The following is a 17,904-nucleotide window of genomic DNA, read 5'->3' on the forward strand; positions in this document are numbered from 1 at the left end:
TATCGAACGATGCACTGCTGAAAAAAAAAGCCACAAGTCTGTATGGTTCAGGGATCTGTGGATTCATCCCCTGAATAAACCCTTTCTGATTCTGATAAATATGGCTATCACAGATACTATTTCTCATTTCTAGCATCAATTTGATCGACACCAGTTTCAGTTTGTCTCTTCTACCTCACATCTTTCTCCACTGCGGCTGCGGTGTTGTGTGTGAGCGAACCTCTCTTTGCAGCTGAGCTGACAACACCGATGTGAAACAGCCCTTAATAACAACCACAAGTTAGAGAAGAGCTGGTACTGAGAAGAAGAGAAGAGGAAGAGGAAGGAAACGCCCCCGACAGATAGACCCTCTGCTTTGCTTCCTACACACACGCTTGAGTTGAGAATCAAACCCAGGTGTCACGGGTGACAGGTAGAAATTATCCCACTCATTAAGACGCTTTCTAACCTTTTGGCAAATTATTTAGTGGTAATAAATGATTTAAGATTTATGCAATTGATGATGCACATACATTATAAATCATGGTTCACTGCTCTCCTCTAAATTAAGCTGCATTAAGCCACTAATTAGGAGAATCAGCATTTTGTGGCCCTGAATCACAAGAAGATTCTGCAGCATCACACGTTTCCTGTATGTTCTTGTAAAAGTCAGCAACTTAAACACTTCATGCAGCATTTTTTTTTTCATAAAGTGCCTTTTTGAAAATGTTTTGCCATTTTATAACTGCTGTAAAATTGCATCAGAAGAGAATTAAGCCTGACCGATATATGGAATTTTGATGGCCGGTGCTGATACGATATTAAATACAGATATATTGGCCAATGTATATTTATTTAAAAAAATTGGCAAATATTGCTAAGATGCTCTAGTCCAACCCCTTTAACAAAGAAATGTAACTTGATATTTTACAGTTGAACCATAAACTTAAACCATAATTAACTATAAATAGAAAGAAAACATATATAGAACCTGAATTAATATTAAATAAATTCAACATAAAAAAGAGAGATAAATGCACATCTTTTCTGCATGCTGTAAAATAAGTTTATTTTTTATATATATATTTTTTGTATAATTTATGCTTGTGTATCAGCGATACAATAAACACAACAGTAAATATGAAGATTTGTACAACTTTGCAATAAATGCTATAAAAATTACTTCAACAATCAGTTTGTGTGGACACACATGGTTAACATACAATAAGAGGCAGTGAAGGTAATTTCCAAGAGTGAATATAAAGAACTGGAACTTGGGGAAAACAGAAACAGAAAAACAACAGTGATATGAAACTTGGAGTTAAATAGCGAGAGTTTAAAAACAAGAGCTTTTAAAACAAGCGGAAGTTCATATTTTTCTCCTTTGCAGCAGTTTTTACAACACACAAGCAACCCCACACCCAAACACCCACACACACTGTAAAAAGATACGCACACACATTCCTAAACATCAGCGAATCAAATCTCTCAGTGCACACGCCTAAATATATTCATACTTTCTTCAGTCACTCAAACTTCGCCCTTAAGAACAGACACTCACAAACATGGAACTCTGCCTTTATTCGTCGTTGGTCCCACTGTTGATGCTCTGATTGTTGTTCTCAGCAGAACCGGACTGCGATCCTTTATTCTCACTCCCACATGCAATGAACCGTGTCCAGATCTGCAGGTACCCTCTCCTTATCTTCTGTATTTTGAACGCATACACCACCGGGTTCACGGCCGAGTTTGCATGAGAGAGCAGGATGCCAACGTGAAAAGCAGTTTCGGGGAAGTTCTCAGGAACAGTGAAGTAAGCGATGCAGTTCATGATGTGGATCGGGAGCCAGGACAGAGCAAACAGAGCCAGGACCAGAGCCAGGGACCTGGCCAGCTGCTTCTCTTTCCTCAGGTAGTTCAGAGATGGTCTCTTAACACTGCGACCTGGTTTCTCTCTCAGGCTTCCTCGGATGATGTAAAACACCAGGACGTACAAAATGGTCATAATCAACAGCGGTGTCAAAGTGCAGAGGAAGAAGTCGAAGTAAACCAGGTATGCCATGGGGATAACGGATGTAAACCGGCACTCGATTGTGGAGTTGATTGAATAAGGCAAGGTTTTGTCGTCGTACCATCCGAGCAGGGGAGCAAAGCTTAGCGGTATTGCAATAAACCAACATGCTGCTACCACAAGCCACGAATGTCTCCGCCTTATTGTCCTTTTGTACCTAAGAAGAAAAAGACTAATGATGAATGCAGTTAACTGTGCATTGCAAAACATGCACAGGGCAATCAAAAATCACATGGAAACCTTATAAAGACGTGTTGTTGTAGTGAGGTACAAGAAATAGAAACATCTTAAAAGTTAAGTCAAAATGTAAAGACAAAAAAAAAGTTTGTGTTGTTTCTCAATCTGTACAGAAGCAGTTTTTTCAGCACAATACTTTAAAAGAGAGAAACAATTTCCATGTTACTAAAACTAGTTATGGGGTACATGTTTACCTAAACACGGCATTTTGTAGAGGCAGTTTATGCATTAGTATATTAGTAGTTTTATACATTCAAATTTAAGGTTTATTCTCAAAATACTGACTTTATCTCGATATGCAAAATTTAAAAAGTATATTTCTTCTCTGAATGGGTTCGACTTCATTTTCAGTAAGCAAAATAAAAAAATATATATCACTCCTTTGGTGTATTTCAACTTTACTACTGACATTTCAAATTCTTTTTCTGAAAATGTTTTAAATAAATCTCCATCTTCCCATTGTTTCTTATACTTGGTCCTAAAACCTAATATTCTATAAGAGTTGGAGTTTATATGAAAGTGGATATGAATGTAAAACTCAGCTTTCTAGTGATGCTGAAAAATAAAAGAAATCATACCTGAGGGGGATACACACGCGGAGGTAACGGTCCACAGCAATAGCCGCAAGACACAAAACTGAGACCGACATCAGCAGGATGACCACGCAGCAGATGAATTGACAAGTGTGAAACGAAGTGTCCATTCGTCCGTCCACCAGCACAGCCAGCGGTATGGCCACACAGCCCACCAAGAAGTCGGCGGCTGCCAGAGAGACGATGAGGCAGAAGGTGGGCAGCTGAAGGCTCTTACTGGTCCACAGAGCCAAGATGACCAACATGTTTCCCAGGCAGCAGCTGACAGCGATGAGCACCTCCAACAAGGTGTAGATCACTCTCCCCAGGCTCATGGTGCTCTCTGTGTAGCTCCTGTTTGGGCTCTGGAGAAGTGTGTCTGATTGCAAGTCTGACCATGCTGTGCCGCTTATGACTCATCTTGATTCTTGTCAACTTTTGAGGAAGTCAAGATGTAGAGGAAGCCAATCTACCGATCCATCTATTCGCCGCATTGAACGCGGTGCACACAGTAGACACTAATTATCAGATGAGAGATTTGTTTTCAGATGTAGTTGGGTTGTTTATTTCGGATGGATTCGGGTCTAAATAAGGAATAGTGACAGCATTGCACAATTTACCGGTAAAGATCATTTCAGGAACCGAGCTAATTCTGAGCAGGGGAATTATTTTGCCCTGGCTCATAACACTAGTAGTGTGAGTAGAAGTGTGGTATTTTACTCTGTATGTCCTCGCACAGGCTCACAAAGTCACCAATCGCACTTCCTTGAACAATCCCCAGTATTAGTAAGCCACCAAAACAAAAGAGAAAAGCAAAGGGACATAAAAAGATCTCATTACTAATAGAAAAGAGAATCGAATGTGATAGTATCAATAGCCAGAGTACCCCAAAGAACTATATGGCTGAAAATGGGTTTGATACACAACAATGGTCAATAAAAAAGGGATAACCTAATAAACCGTAAAACAATAATTGTAATGTAACTATTTACATCTAAAAATGGCATCATGCTTTTGTTAGGTAGGGGAAATGTGTGGTGCTTTAAATATCACATCCTCAGAGCAACTTTCAAACAAACAAACAAACACGGATGAAAACTCATCCTCCTGGGGAAATTAGAAACCGCAGGATGACAACCACACAGCCAGAGTCATAAAGAGCCATCTTCATCAACAGCTGGAGCAGAAAGTGCTGCTGTCAATGGCCCGATCCCCCACAGAGCCCTGATGTTTGGGACAATCCACCAACATGTCCCCAGTTCTCCAAGGTGCTGGGGAACAATATACAGATACCTCAACAAACTGAGCTCACGTGTGCACGACATGAGAGAATTGGTGCCAATTTACAGGCAAAGGGTGATCACACCAAATATTGATTATGTTTATTCCACTTTCTATGGAGTTAACTGATAAATAAAAGAACAACAAATTACATTATTGTTAAAGTAGGGCTGAGCGATACGGCCAAGAGTTATATCCAGATGAAAACTTGATGATTTACATCAGTTCAAAGAGAAATAAAGGTCACATTAAAGATAGATGTTTGCTCCTGAGTGAAGGTTTTGGGTTTTGAAACACTTGTTAAACAGTTAAAAATATTTCACACACGGAGGGTTGATCAAAACTTCCTCACTGTGCTGAATAATGTATGAGAAACATATCTATATATTTTGTCTGATAATAATAAATATAAATATTGGTGTATTATCTGCATATTGTCACATGTGGACAACAATAATATTCCAGTAAATCAGGAGGCTTGTGAAGTGCATTTTGTCCATTTAGCCTCACGACGAGGAAACACAACTGTGTATTTTACATTTAAAAATTGTGATTTTCTGCATGTGTGTGTGTTAGCATGATATTAGCAGTTAGCTTGTTATTGCCAGCTAACAGGTGAGCTAACGTCATAGCACAGATTAAAACAAGTAAAACACTGAATCCAGCTCAATGTCAAGCTAACACATTTATTAGCAGTGATAACACGTGAGCTACACAAACACTCACCTTGTGTGTGTTGATGTCCACAGGTGACAAGCAGCAGGTGGTTCAAACTTGTGATTCCTCCAAGAACTTCCATGGTTCCTCTCATCTAGTTCACTTCTCACCATCTGCATGAACAAGTTCCGCACAACAACAGCAGGGGGCGCCATCTGAATAATAATAATAATAATAATAATAATAATAATAATAATAATAATAATAATAAAACTGGTTAATTTATTTGTATAGCACTTATCTAAACAAGGTTAAAAGTGCTTCACAGGATGAATGGCAAAAGACAAATGTATAAAATGAGACAAATTCAATTCAATTTTAAACACCAAATCATAACATTGAGGACGAGACCTTAAAATTGAAACCAAATGTATATTTCTCTCTTTTTCCAGATTCCAAATAAAATTGAAGCGATCTTTTCTCATCACACTTAAGATGACTAATGAATCAGTCTCTAAGAATTATAATTACTTCATGTAGTAGTTCCCTTTTGCCTGGTGTGTATGTGACTAAATGAAAGATCACACCTTGTTTCAATCGGGAAATGGATGGAATATTAAAATACATTAGCATAAAAACTAACAGACAACAAAAAAAAAGCTCTCTGTCTGGGGCCACACAGACTTTATCTCATGGGTACAGTTTGCCGCTGTGGAGGGAATGGATCAGTACATTTACAGTGAAAATTCAAAGCCACTTCCTGTTTATGTTTTTGATTGCAAATTGATTTGGACACTTTTGGGAAGAAGATAAGCCGATATTAGAGAAACTAACAGACCATAGCAGGAAAATCAGGGTGAAATGATCTTTTAATTAAACTGCGGTGGTTTGTGAGGACGTTGAAAATCATTTTCCGCTAATGTGAACCGGTAATGGAAGCTTCGCCGTCGTGTAATCTCTGCGGCAAATGCACGAGCGGATCCCTGCAAGACTGTAATCACATTCACTGCTATTCAATTGTCAGTTAGATGCTGACAAATGATAAACATATTTTTTGCACCATCAGTATCTCGGGTTATATCAAATCAACTGGAAAAATAAAACCACAATAGCAACGATGGTTCTTTTCAACACTGGATCAAGAGGGGGAAATTAAAAAACAAGAAGGATAAAGAAATAGATAAAGTGCAACAGTATGACTTCATGATTCAAATATGTTTCATACATAGGCTCCTGCAGTTTCATATTTGTTGGGACGTTTGATATTTACAGACACAATAACACATGTATTCTACCACTTGAGCTGATGAAATCATGCTGGAGGACCGAGACCCAATTTGACTGATTCAGCGTCTGCTGGCTAACACTCAATGAACACATCACAGCCTGATAAAATATATTGACAGTGTCTCAAAGCAACATCCTGACTCATTGCTTTCTTTAAAAAAAAAAAAGACTCAAGTGATCAGACTAAATTTATTTACAGGCAGATCCCGAATATGCCTCCTCAAGTAAGTGGAGACCATTTCAGTGATTGCTTGCTCAGTGCTACTCGCTGCCAAAGTCTTTTCATTCTCAGATGGACAATTACATTAAGTTTTTGAAAGTAAGTGAACCTTTGGAAGCCGTCTGCAGCTAAAACAGCAGAGAGAGAGAGGGAGAGGCTGGATTTAAAATGTATAGAGAACAGTAAGAAGAATACATGTGCCTTTCAAATTAAATGCAAGACAGTGAGATAGATACAAAACATTAATTGATTATATTTATTTTAAAAAAAGATGTGAAAATGTGTAAATTAAAACAGAAATGACCAAAACGATTAGGTTTTTCGCACCATATGGACAGATTCATAATTAAAGGCTTGGATTTAAAATGTTGCAATGTAATATGTGGCCGCCGATGGTGATGGTTGTAACGAATGATGAATTACACCGAGGCTACCGGCGAGTCTGTCGTTACACAACTCCAATCATCCCTAGGTCCTTAAGGTATTGATGTAGCATTATTAAAGTAGAACATGTGCAATGTGCAGCTCGGTTGATCCATATGAGAAAGGAGAGACACTGGAGTCACATAAAAGATGATGAATTCCCACAATAATCGACCTGTGCATGACACATGCTCCAGGCAAGGAGATGGAACAGAAATTCATTGCAGCAGTAAAATCTATATATATATATATATAGTAATGTGGTGTAGTACACAGGTTGGGCACATTAAAGGAAGCACTTGCAGAACCTCTAAAGCTGACAGCATGTTAAATTTGCCAGATTTTTCCCGCCATGGGGACAATCTCTGCGTTATTCCCTGGGAAATCAGTGAAAGTGAAAAAAAACTAAACGTTAAAGAAAGTAATAAATAAAATTGTGTTCTCTCTTGGCCCTAGTTTCTGTTGACAAACAAGCCAACTAAAAAACAAACGGGGAGGGGTAAAAAATAATCTCCTTGGTGGAGGTTGAAGTGATAAGCTGTGGTTTTATTGACCTGTGACTGCGCAGGAAACCAACCTTTTATCAGCGTCCCTTTATCTTTGGTGATAGATTTGTGTGCAGATACACACCGAGCAGGATATTGTGTGGTTGAGGACAAAGCTTGTCAGGGCTGTGTGATGGACTAACACTATTTCTGACGACACAACTGAAGCCTTGCACTTTCATCCACTCAACAACATGCTGATGCTGAAATGTTTGTGATAAGATCAAATCAGCTCTATGTTCCCATGTTCTGCTGAACACATGTTATATTTAACATCCTTATAGAAAACACCAGCATGCTGTGAGTCTTTATCTAAATTAATAACAACAGTTAACACTTAAAGACTTAACAGCGATGCAAACATTCTGAATGGGAGTGGAAGTTCTGCTGCAGGGTGCTGCAGAAAGCAGAGTCCCTCCCCTCGATTTTATGACTCGCTCTTTACAGAGTGGAGAGGGAGTGAAAAACAGAGAGAATGACACGCTCTGGTATCTAGTCTTGCGCGGAGCATATGGAGGATTCGTCCAGGATCCTGAAGTGACACTCGTTGTGTAAATGTGTGTAAAGAACACACACTTTTCAGCCGAATCTACACACAATGGAGGATGTTTCTGATCTGAGGCAAAACCCAAAGTGGAGTCAAGAAGTTTCAACAGCCAATTTGAATTTTTTCACAATCTGACCAAAGGTAAGTGAGACCTGCGAACAGTGAGAATGTCTTCCTCTCCTGGCATCAGGGCTCGGGAGAATGTGGACATGATGTACATCTCCATTGAGACGGCTATTGCCCTGGCCTCTGTGCTGGGGAACGTGCTGGTGGTGCTGGTGGTGTGTGTGAACCGGGCTCTCCGCGACACCACGTTCTCCTTCATCGTGTCTCTGGCGGTGGCTGACATCGCCGTTGGAGTTCTGGTCATCCCCCTGGCCATCATCATCAGCCTGGGATTTAACACTGAGTTTTACACCTGCCTCTTCCTCTCCTGCCTGCTGCTCATCATCACCCAGAGCTCCATCCTCTCGCTGCTGGCCATCGCCATCGACAGATATCTCAGAGTCAAGATTCCCATCAGGTGAGCAATCGTCTCAAAAACACTAAGTTTTAAGGGCTTTAGCTTTACTCAGGTTTTCAACATAAACCAAAGAAAAGAGAGGATTTGTTTGTTTGTTGTTGTTTGATGGTTAATGTAATGACGTCGAAGTATAGGGAACTATAAAATATTCATAACTGATATCAGTAACATAATCTCTTGCTGGTGATGATTGCTTCCCGTCAATTTGGGGTTCCTGAATATGCTCCAAACTCTTCACGCTCTGCAATGTGTTATTGACATATATCCATTTGCCTCGTTTTACAATAAATCAATAGGTAATGTGACACAAAATCTTGAAAATGTCTTAGTATTCCCTCAGAATAAAGACATGGTAGTCGCTTAAATTAATGATAAAACCCCTGTATTTCATGATGAAGCTGTTTTCGAAAGTTGCCCCAATAAAATTATAGAACAACAAATAGTAGTAGTAGTAGTGGTAGTAGTAGTAGTAGTAGTAGTAGTAGTAGTAGTAGTACAGAGAGCTTCTCACCTCACTCCTTCATTAACCGTAGTATCATAAGTGTTAATGCGCATTTTATCTTCCAGCGAGTAAATCAACAGGAGGCGTTTTTTAGCGTTGATGCCTGACATGGCACAATATATTATTGCCTGGTTTCAAGTAAATCGATGGGCTGCCCATCAAAAGCTTTTAAGCAAATGAAATGGTTTCTTTCCGCCTAGATTCCTGCCATAGGCACAGATTGTGCAGGGATCTGGCAGCTACACATGCAACTTTGCGTTGGAACCTGACGTCTACAGCTTGCACGCAAGAAAAATGCTTCGGAAGAAAAATCAAGGGACTGGCATTTGTTCATGGAAAACTACTACAGTTGTATGTATATGTGTATTGAGGTAATTAAAAAGTCTTTCTTCCTTTCCCATTCGACATGTGGTCGGTTTTCTCCAGGTACAACACCATCGTGACCCAGGGGAGAGCCTATGTGGCAGTCTGTCTGTGCTGGATCCTCTCCTTCCTCACTGGGTTGGTTCCAATGATTGGCTGGAATAACCGTGAAGCCCAAGGGAACCTCAGCACTTCCAGCCAAATTGTGTGCGAGTTCACCACGGTCATGAGGATGGACTACATGGTGTACTTCAATTTCTTTGGCTGGGTGGTGGTACCGCTGACCATAATGATCACCCTGTATGCCGAGATCTTCCGGGTGATCCGGCAGCAGCTGAACCGACGTGCGGAGGCCACCTGCGATGGAGAGCGGTACTACCGGAAGGAGCTGAGGCTGGCCAAATCTCTGGCCTTGGTGGTCTTCCTCTTTGCCGTGTGTTGGCTGCCGATACACATCATGAACTGCATCGCCTTCTTCTGCCCAAAGTGTGACATACCCAAGTCTGCCATGTACGTGGGGATTTTCATGTCCCACGTGAACTCAGCCCTCAACCCAATGGTGTATGCGTTCCGGATAAAGCGGTTCCGAATGACACTGGTGCAGATCACCCGGCGCTGCATGCTGTGTAAACCTGCAGAGCCCACCCCGTGCCCCAACAGATCTCCAGCCCTGACGAAGAAAGTGGATGCAAACCTGTAGTTGGAGGTTTTCTGAGTTCATCAGTCACAGTGAGACATACTGGTGATCTTGCTTTATGTGATTTTGGGGATATCAACCCATTAGCAGAGACACCAAAGCACTCAGCTGAGTCATCAAACCAATTAATTTTTGACTCATTACTATTTTTCGGAGAAAATGATTCTGCCATCGAGGAAAACAAAAAATCCCCCCCATCATCCATCGTTCTGCATTAATAGGTTTTCTCTCAAAGTCTTCTTAATCAATTCATATTGAATTATAATATGTATGTAAACATAAGTAATGCAACAAGCATTTCATGTTCAAAAAGCTTGTCAGTAAGTTATATGGAATAAACTACATTTCTATGCTAACCTTACATTGATTATTTCACATTCATAACACGTTCAATACATTTTGAACAAGTCTGCTAACAAGGCAACAACTCTGTGTTTGAGTTGAATGCTAACATGCTCACAATGACAATGCTAAGTAGTAGTCAAACTTACTAAGTTTATTGCTATGTTAGCATGCTAACATTTGCTATTTGGCACTGACCAACTTTAGTTTGGCCTGTATGTAGAGCCTGGCATCATTCCACGGCAACTTAAAGAGCAGTTGTTAAGATATTTCAGTCAGGCTCAAAGTGGTGGATTGGCTGAGCAACAAGGTGCTGTCATGAATAAAAAATAAGATGAGATTTAGCACATTAAGTTAGTTTGCAGAAGAAAAAGCATAAGACATGCATTGCAGCTCCGTTTAAGAAGCTAATCTAACGTTCATTATTTCATTTACAAAAGTTTGATTAATTTTTAAAAGATTGAGTCTAAACATTAAAACATTTCAAATATATGGAGGGAATCCGAAGGAACTTTTTACGGCAACTCCATCACACAATTGTAGAGGAATTTTGGTCAGAACCGAAAGTGGTGAATTGACGGACCGACCCGGTGCTAGCATGGCTAAAAATGATATTAGATTTTGCGCACCGAATTAGTTTGCAAAAGTAAACGATAAGCATCAGAGTCCGAATGGGAAGATGCATTGGTCGCAAAGATCAATAGGGAGCACCGTGTGTTTGTATTTGCTAACAGAGAGAAAGTTAGTAAAGTTACTAAACCAAATGAAACAACAAACTGGTAACATCGAAGCAATTCAGCCGTCAGTCTTAATCACAGGATGCAGGCACCTCTTCGGCTAATTCAGTTGGTTCCGGCCATATTTCAATAGCTGTGGCAGGGTGATGAAAAAAGGGCTCTGAGGCATTTGTGTAAATTACCCACAGAGCATTAGGCCCGGTGTGATTTATTCATCCTCTAAACTCCAAAGCTTCTGCTAAAGCTGTGCAAGTTCTGCTTGGTCATCAGTTTGAGTTCCGCCTGATTTCACTGACACCACTTCCAATCACATACACAAAGGCACTCGGGGAAGCGCATACCTCTGCAAAGGCCCAACAGTCCCCTTATATCCGATCAAGCTGCACCAAATTGCAGACACTCCTCGATATTAGTCCCACGATTGATGCATTTTGCATTATGAAAATGGCATAAATTAAAAACAACAAGAAGAAAAAGACGACCTATCTCATATTGTTAAAGAAAGTAATTAAAAACTCTGGATTATTTAAATGATTGTTCTTTTCTTGGCTCATTCACCTTACACCAAGTTTTGTCGAAAGCCGTTTTTGCCTAACCCCGCTGACTAACAAAGAAATGGACTTGAGTGAAAACATAATCTCCTCGGTGGAGGTGAAAAAGGTCAGATCTGGTTCAGGAGATCGATGTTTAAATGTCTGTCGATGTGTTTAAACCACCAGGGTTGTGTAGTTCCTGACAGCTCCACAATACTTGTTGGTTTCTGTGCACCCTCTTTCTCTCTGTCTGTCCCTGCTACACAAATACATCATTGGGCATTTTACCATCTGTCACCTTCATCCTCGCTGAGGGATTTGAAACTGCTGAGTGTGGTCTAATCCTCAGCCCTCGTCTTAGTGAGGTAGGTGCCACGAAACCGATCCGGCATTTACTACCTCAACACCTGTGAATGGTGGCCTACCGAGTTCAGAAGAGGCACAAGCATGATGTAGGTGTGGAGACAAAAGCCAGGAGTCTGTATTTTTGTTTTTGTTCCTATCGTCATCCTAGACTAATCTGCTCTGAGGTAAGAACTTTCATTTTCATCCTCAGACAACTGCAAGAAATTTGTGACGTTTTAGAAACGACACAAAGGGAATTATGCTTTGGTGATTTAGATATTCTCAGAGGACTAAAGGAAACTTTAATTTGCAGCACCAAACCACAATAACATGGCCGATTCAGATGAAGCAGGGGCCGGTCAAGACCCGGAGTCTCCAGAGGACGAGGAGCAGCTCTTGCATCACTTCAATGCGTACACCGAATCTCGGCGTGCGAACCCTTGGGAGCAGTGGACCTTCAGAGAGAAGGCAAACTATTACATTGACCGCACCTTCCTTGTGATGTTAGTCATTTTCCTGTTTATGGTGGTGGCAGAGTTTGGCTATAAAATGTGGTACGTGATGAACGTGGCGAAGATTGTCGAGTTTGTGACGGAGTCGTTGGTCTCTGTGTTCGAGTCGCTCTTCACTCAGGAGAGACCGGAGGAGCGGGCTGAACTGTAGTGAGAAAACACCGCTGTGCAGCTTCTGCTAAATATACCCGGCGTCTGTGGGGCGGATATCACAGTTGTGTTTTCAAAGATGTTTTCAGGGGATGTGGTTTTTCAAAGGCCCAGATAATAATCGATGTATAACCACAGCTCAACTGAAGAGACAGTGATGCAAAAATCATTTATCAACTTTACTTTTGTCACCGAATGAATTGAAATAAATAATTTATGCAATTAACTGAGTTATTGTTCTGTCCTTCTGTACACTAAACCAAAGATGTGGCATCTCCACTTCCACCTTGTGCTTCTTTGTGCTTCTTTCTGCATTTTATGGTACTTTTAGAATGTTTTATACATTTTTTTCCATTAAATAAAATTATATCTCAAATTAGTATCAGAGCAGGTAGAGAATGGCAGTTAGTTACAGCATGTGATGCAAAGGTTTTCAATGTGAATGGACAATAGTGTGTTAATAAACTCAATCAACTTTATTCATTTACGACACACTTTTAATTGTTTTATTAGGTGCGTCACTTCAACTTTAATTTTGAGCGGCGTGGTTCTTACTAGATATCATTGACTTAAGCACATGAAAGCACAACAGTCAGTCACACTGGATTATTTTACTGGTCTCTGAGTTACTGTTAAACAGACAAATGTAATCATATATTGATCCAACTTTTTTTGTCATTTGATTTTTATCATGATATTTCAAACAAATATTAATTGTGACAAATGCTCATCACAATGAAATATTCATGGTGCTCGAAAAATCAAAAAAACAAACAACAGGGGAAAAAGAGCAACTTCCCATTAGCTTAATGACGATTTGAAAGTGACCTCAGTCATGCCATTAAGCCTGAAACATTAGGCCTCAATTAATTTATTCATTATTTCCACTTGAATTGATGGAATTAAGATGTGTGAGATGTGCTTAATGTTTGGGGCAAGTGAGGCCTTCTGTAGTTGTTTGTGTAGTTGCCATTTCATTAATTAAAAAATGATGGATGATAAAGTTCCACCAGATTTTATCAAATGAAAATCCTCTAAAGTGAGACTCTGTTGTTTTATTTATCTTGCTGTTATAGATCCAAAAACGACTGGCGAATTTCCTCACACTTATATCCTGAGTTAAAAGGTATTGACAAAGTTTGAAATCGTGTTTAGTATTTAAAAAAACAATCAGTCGGACAATAAATCCAACAAATCCTACAGAAGTTTACTGATGTCAACACATGAATAATATATGGCACAAACATCTTGATATGTTAATACCAATAAGCTTTATTTGTGTAGTACTTTTCAAATAAGTTACAAAGTGCTACACGAAATGATACAACAATAAATTAAGTGTACTGTAGGGTTTACATATTAATAGATGATAAAGATGAAGAAAAACAACGTGTAGTTGAGTTTTTGTTTTAATGTATTTACTTTCTTTTATTTGGAGTCACTTAGTGTTGACACTCCACACAGTCATCATGGATCCATTTTGCTCAGTTTTAAAGTATTGATATGAAACATATGGTGTTTCTAAACTAAAATAGATACGATCATATAAATGTCACAGATAATAAATATATAACTATCTTGGATATTTATGTTTTTAATGCACAACAAAATAAAAGCCTGGTTGCTGAGGCAATGACGTAGCTGCCTGTCACCCCCTCCCCCGAACGGACCAATGAAATCGCAGCTCTCCGTTCTTGTTTCTACACTTTCCGGCACCGCCCCCTTCCTTCTCCCACAGTTCCTGGCGTGACCCACGTTTCGTGTCTGTTTAGACTTAAAGTAAGTGAACGAATCCGCTTCTGAGAGAAAAAAAACACGCGTGTCGCCATTATTCTGTTATTCACGTTGCTTACGATGCGACACGAACTGCTGTTGTGGTTTGTACTGGGAGTGACGCAGCCGGACCAGAGAGCCTTAATGGCGGACACACGGGCGAGACTTGACAGCGGCCGCCATGCTGCCTCTGTCCGGGTGTTTCTCTGCTGGAGGAGCCGCTTCTTCACCCGCACACTGTTAAATACAAACACTTACCTCCATACCATCGTCTTCATGTCCGCGTGTGACCGAAGCTTAACATCGTCTCGTCCACAGACAACCAAGCTAACGCTAGCTAAAGCTAACTGTCTCCTCCAAAGCTAACGCTAGCTCAAGCTAAACGTGTCCTCCCTGCAAGATCAACACAGTAGTTGTAAAGTAATCATCATAGTAATACTTGTGTATATATTGTGTATAACAGTGTGTACTCGGTGTGTGTGTGTGTACATCACATTGTTATTATGTGATGGTTAAAGATAAACAATAAATCTGTTAAAATGGAAAGGCATTTCTCCAACCCCCCCTAGTGGTGACATTTGAGAGTGAAGGGATGTTTATATGGAGTTCTTTCAGATACTATAAATAGAAATGTTAAACTCGTAGTATATATTTTTTTTAAATATGCTCTTGTTGATAACAAACACAGCTGAAACTTTCAAGATATTATTGTGCAGAAACCCAATCCCCATTGAAATTTCCCTTTACCTCTATTTAGTGGCACAAATTATGCAGTGTGAGTTGTTTTATGTGAATAGTTATAAGCTGAGTAAAAAATGTATAATGATTATAATCGTCCCCTCCCAGCAACTAAATTCATATTGCTACTGCTAAACATAAATTATTGTTGAATTATATTGTCAGAACATTTTGAAAACTCTTCAATAGTCTCATGTACTTTATAAAGGACAAAAATAGTTGAAATAAATTCATCTTCTTCTGACAGATAATTTACATTATCTCTTCGCATCATGAAAGTGCACAGAAACAATTTCATGATGTGTGTTAAGTTTATGTTTAGACTCAAGACCCCAAAGATATTCAGGTTAAAAAAGATTAGCAGCTAATCTGTGTCCTTAATGTGATTTGAAATGTGGGGACCGGCACTTTGACAATTCAACCCTTGAACATCTCTAATTGATTATCAATACGGCTACTGATTAATATCAGATTCTCAACTAATAATTATGGACATATTTATTTTAGATGCTGGTAAACTCAGTTTGAACTTAAAGACTGAAAAACAAGTCTCCTGAAGGTTAAAACCCCAAAGTTGAGATATTTGGCGTCATTGTGTCTTTTCATTTTATCACCATCACACATTATTCACCTGTCCCCTGTTTCTCTTCTGTCTATCACAGAATGCGTTACGTGGCCGCTTACCTCCTGGCTGTGCTCGGTGGAAACACCAGCCCCTCCGCTAAGGACATCAAGGCCATCTTGGGCAGCGTCGGAATCGAGGCCGATGACGAACGCTTGAACAAGGTCCATCAGTTCAAATTATATTTAAGTCTTGTTTCTTGTACAGTGAAGATGTTCTGTATCCGAAGTTTAAATCTTGTAATTTTCTGTGCAGGTCATAACTGAGCTCAATGGAAAAGATCTCAATGAGGTCATGAACTCAGGTAAAAGCCCCTGAATTAACACGGCTAAAGATTTCAGGTTTTTGTAAATTGAAGATGACTAAAAGTTGTATTCCTCTCCTTTTCCCACAGGCCTCTGTAAGTTAGCCTCTGTACCAGCAGGTGGTGCTACGGCGGCTCCGGCTGCTGCTGCTGCCGCTGCTACCGGGGCCACCGGAGCTGGGGCTGCACCTGCTGCTGGTAAGAATATATATATATTCCATTCTCAGCTTAAATTCATGTTTTTCAGCTCCTGCAGGATTATTTGACATTGTTTATTTCAGTGTAACACATTAGGATAATGCGCTCTCAAATTTTTCAATTTAGTCAGCTGCCCTGAGCCAAATGTTCTATTTAGTTAGATACGTTCTAGTTGACTTAAGGTTTGGGCATTTCAATTTTTATCTTCAAAGGAAGATATAATTAAGTCTAGTTTTAGGCAATGAAAACTTAAAATTTAAGAAAAGGATATTCAAAACAAATTATATTTAATACATATAATATCACCATTGGTACTGCATGTGGTTGGAGTTAAATTACATTAATGCTGCTTGTCTTAAGCTATGAAAAGAAGATGGTTTTTGTTAACAAGATTAAACTGAATATCGAAGCTCCTGAAAAGTGTTGCTGACCGTCTTTCTGGAGTATTGACTTTTTTCTTTTTGTCTTGTTTTCCAGCGGAAGAGAAAAAGGAAGAGAAGAAAGAGGAATCTGAAGAGTCCGACGAAGACATGGGCTTTGGACTCTTTGATTAAACTGCCTTCTCCCCCGCTTTAAAAAGCAATAAAAATGTAAAAGGTTTACACAAATCACGTTGTGTTTTTGTCCTTTTTATTGGTTTTAAGTCGATCTTACAAATTATGACAAATGAGCATGAATGAAAAACACTCTGTGAAATTACCGGTAAGTGTTCTAGAAATAAACCTGTCTGGCCTCCAGTGCTGAGATGTTGAAAGCTCGAAATAGTCCAGACTGGACAACCCGTCACGATTGGGCAATCCAGACCCAGCATGTGGTCAGTCTGTCCTGCTGCTGCTCAGATTCCTGAGTCACATGATGCCACGGGCTTAAAGGGACAAAGCAATGATCCAAACACAAAGGAAGACGCACCGCAAAACCTGAAAACAGATTTGGAACCTGCCGTCACTTCACACCTGACTGAGTCTCAGCTGCTACTTCATGTAGTGAATAACCTCAGTGAAGCTTTGCTAGTTGTGGTAACGGTCTGTTTATTATATGACCTGAAAACACATTAAACCCGGCCTATATATGAATGATTTTTAGATTTCTCCACTTGAATTCTTTCAGCTGTGTCGGTAAATGCTAACATCTCGCTGTCAGTTCACAGAATCAACTGTTTCAAGCCTTTCAGAGAACGACTGACGGTAAAAATGTTGATTGACAAAGAGGTCACAGTTTGTCAGACGAGGACTTTATGAAAGTTTCCACGTCAACATCAGGACTTTGACACAGTTAAACCTGTGAATCAGGTTTACACTTTTACCAAGTGTTAATAATGGCTGCTGTGTGAAATCCTGGTGTTTACAGAGACTTTAGGGGGAAACAACTTTTTATGTGAAGAAGGATCCAGAGCTACTCAAATATTACTTACTCATTAAACTACTATCATTAACTGGTGCTGCATCATTGTTGCTTCTATCATTACTAACATCATTACATCTATAACCACCATTATTATCGTTCTCATTATATCTGACAGTGCTTTAATACCATGGTTATGCAACACTTCCTGGTCTTTCCCTCTTCTCTCCCCTTTCTTTTTCTCACCGTGACACCTGTTGAGTTTCCCTCTTTGATATTCCCAGGTCTTGACGTCACTGTGTAAAGTGCTTTGACATAATTGTGATAAGGTGCTTGAGTAGTTTGACTCCTGTGCTTTTCTGCAGTGAGTCAGTCTGAAGCTGACTCAGTGTTTGTACATTGAGA

At 39.7% G+C, this 17,904-nt stretch overlaps 3 protein-coding genes across 3 annotated transcripts; 2 read left to right on the plus strand and 1 right to left on the minus strand.

Moving 5' to 3' along the window:
- Positions 1 to 1,022: 1,022 nt before the first annotated feature.
- On the minus strand, positions 1,023 to 3,814 carry LOC128459865 (adenosine receptor A1). Its single transcript, XM_053444794.1, has 2 exons — positions 2,866 to 3,814; positions 1,023 to 2,207 (listed from the first exon to the last, which is right to left on the minus strand). Exons 1-2 carry the CDS (start codon positions 3,192 to 3,194, stop codon positions 1,559 to 1,561), a joined length of 978 nt encoding a protein of 325 aa, XP_053300769.1. The 5' UTR covers positions 3,195 to 3,814; the 3' UTR covers positions 1,023 to 1,558.
- Positions 3,815 to 7,791: 3,977 nt separating this feature from the next.
- LOC128458545 (adenosine receptor A1) lies at positions 7,792 to 9,907 on the plus strand. Its single transcript, XM_053443420.1, has 2 exons — positions 7,792 to 8,342; positions 9,271 to 9,907. The coding sequence occupies exons 1-2, from the start codon at positions 7,987 to 7,989 to the stop codon at positions 9,905 to 9,907; spliced, it is 993 nt and encodes a 330-aa protein (XP_053299395.1). The 5' UTR covers positions 7,792 to 7,986.
- A 4,269-nt stretch (positions 9,908 to 14,176) lies between these two features.
- Positions 14,177 to 16,766, plus strand: rplp2 (ribosomal protein, large P2). The gene is made up of 5 exons (XM_053439895.1): positions 14,177 to 14,302; positions 15,697 to 15,820; positions 15,912 to 15,960; positions 16,051 to 16,158; positions 16,636 to 16,766. The coding sequence occupies exons 2-5, from the start codon at positions 15,698 to 15,700 to the stop codon at positions 16,710 to 16,712; spliced, it is 357 nt and encodes a 118-aa protein (XP_053295870.1). The 5' UTR covers positions 14,177 to 14,302; position 15,697; the 3' UTR covers positions 16,713 to 16,766.
- Positions 16,767 to 17,904: the final 1,138 nt, after the last annotated feature.

Source organism: Pleuronectes platessa, chromosome 2 (assembly GCF_947347685.1).
Source record: "Pleuronectes platessa chromosome 2, fPlePla1.1, whole genome shotgun sequence".
Lineage (NCBI taxonomy): Eukaryota > Metazoa > Chordata > Actinopteri > Pleuronectiformes > Pleuronectidae > Pleuronectes > Pleuronectes platessa.

Excerpts from the sequence above, each read along its gene's own strand:
- LOC128459865 (XM_053444794.1), bottom strand. The coding sequence starts at position 3,194 with ATGAGCCTGGGGAGAGTGATCTACACCTTGTTGGAGGTGCTCATCGCT. Across the intron at positions 2,208-2,865 it reads CGCGTGTGTATCCCCCTCAG|GTACAAAAGGACAATAAGGC; the intron begins GTATGATTTCTT and ends TTTTCTTCTTAG.
- LOC128458545 (XM_053443420.1), top strand. The coding sequence starts at position 7,987 with ATGTCTTCCTCTCCTGGCATCAGGGCTCGGGAGAATGTGGACATGATG. Across the intron at positions 8,343-9,270 it reads AGAGTCAAGATTCCCATCAG|GTACAACACCATCGTGACCC; the intron begins GTGAGCAATCGT and ends GGTTTTCTCCAG.
- rplp2 (XM_053439895.1), top strand. The coding sequence starts at position 15,698 with ATGCGTTACGTGGCCGCTTACCTCCTGGCTGTGCTCGGTGGAAACACC. Across the intron at positions 15,961-16,050 it reads CAATGAGGTCATGAACTCAG|GCCTCTGTAAGTTAGCCTCT; the intron begins GTAAAAGCCCCT and ends CTTTTCCCACAG. Across the intron at positions 16,159-16,635 it reads TGGGGCTGCACCTGCTGCTG|CGGAAGAGAAAAAGGAAGAG; the intron begins GTAAGAATATAT and ends CTTGTTTTCCAG.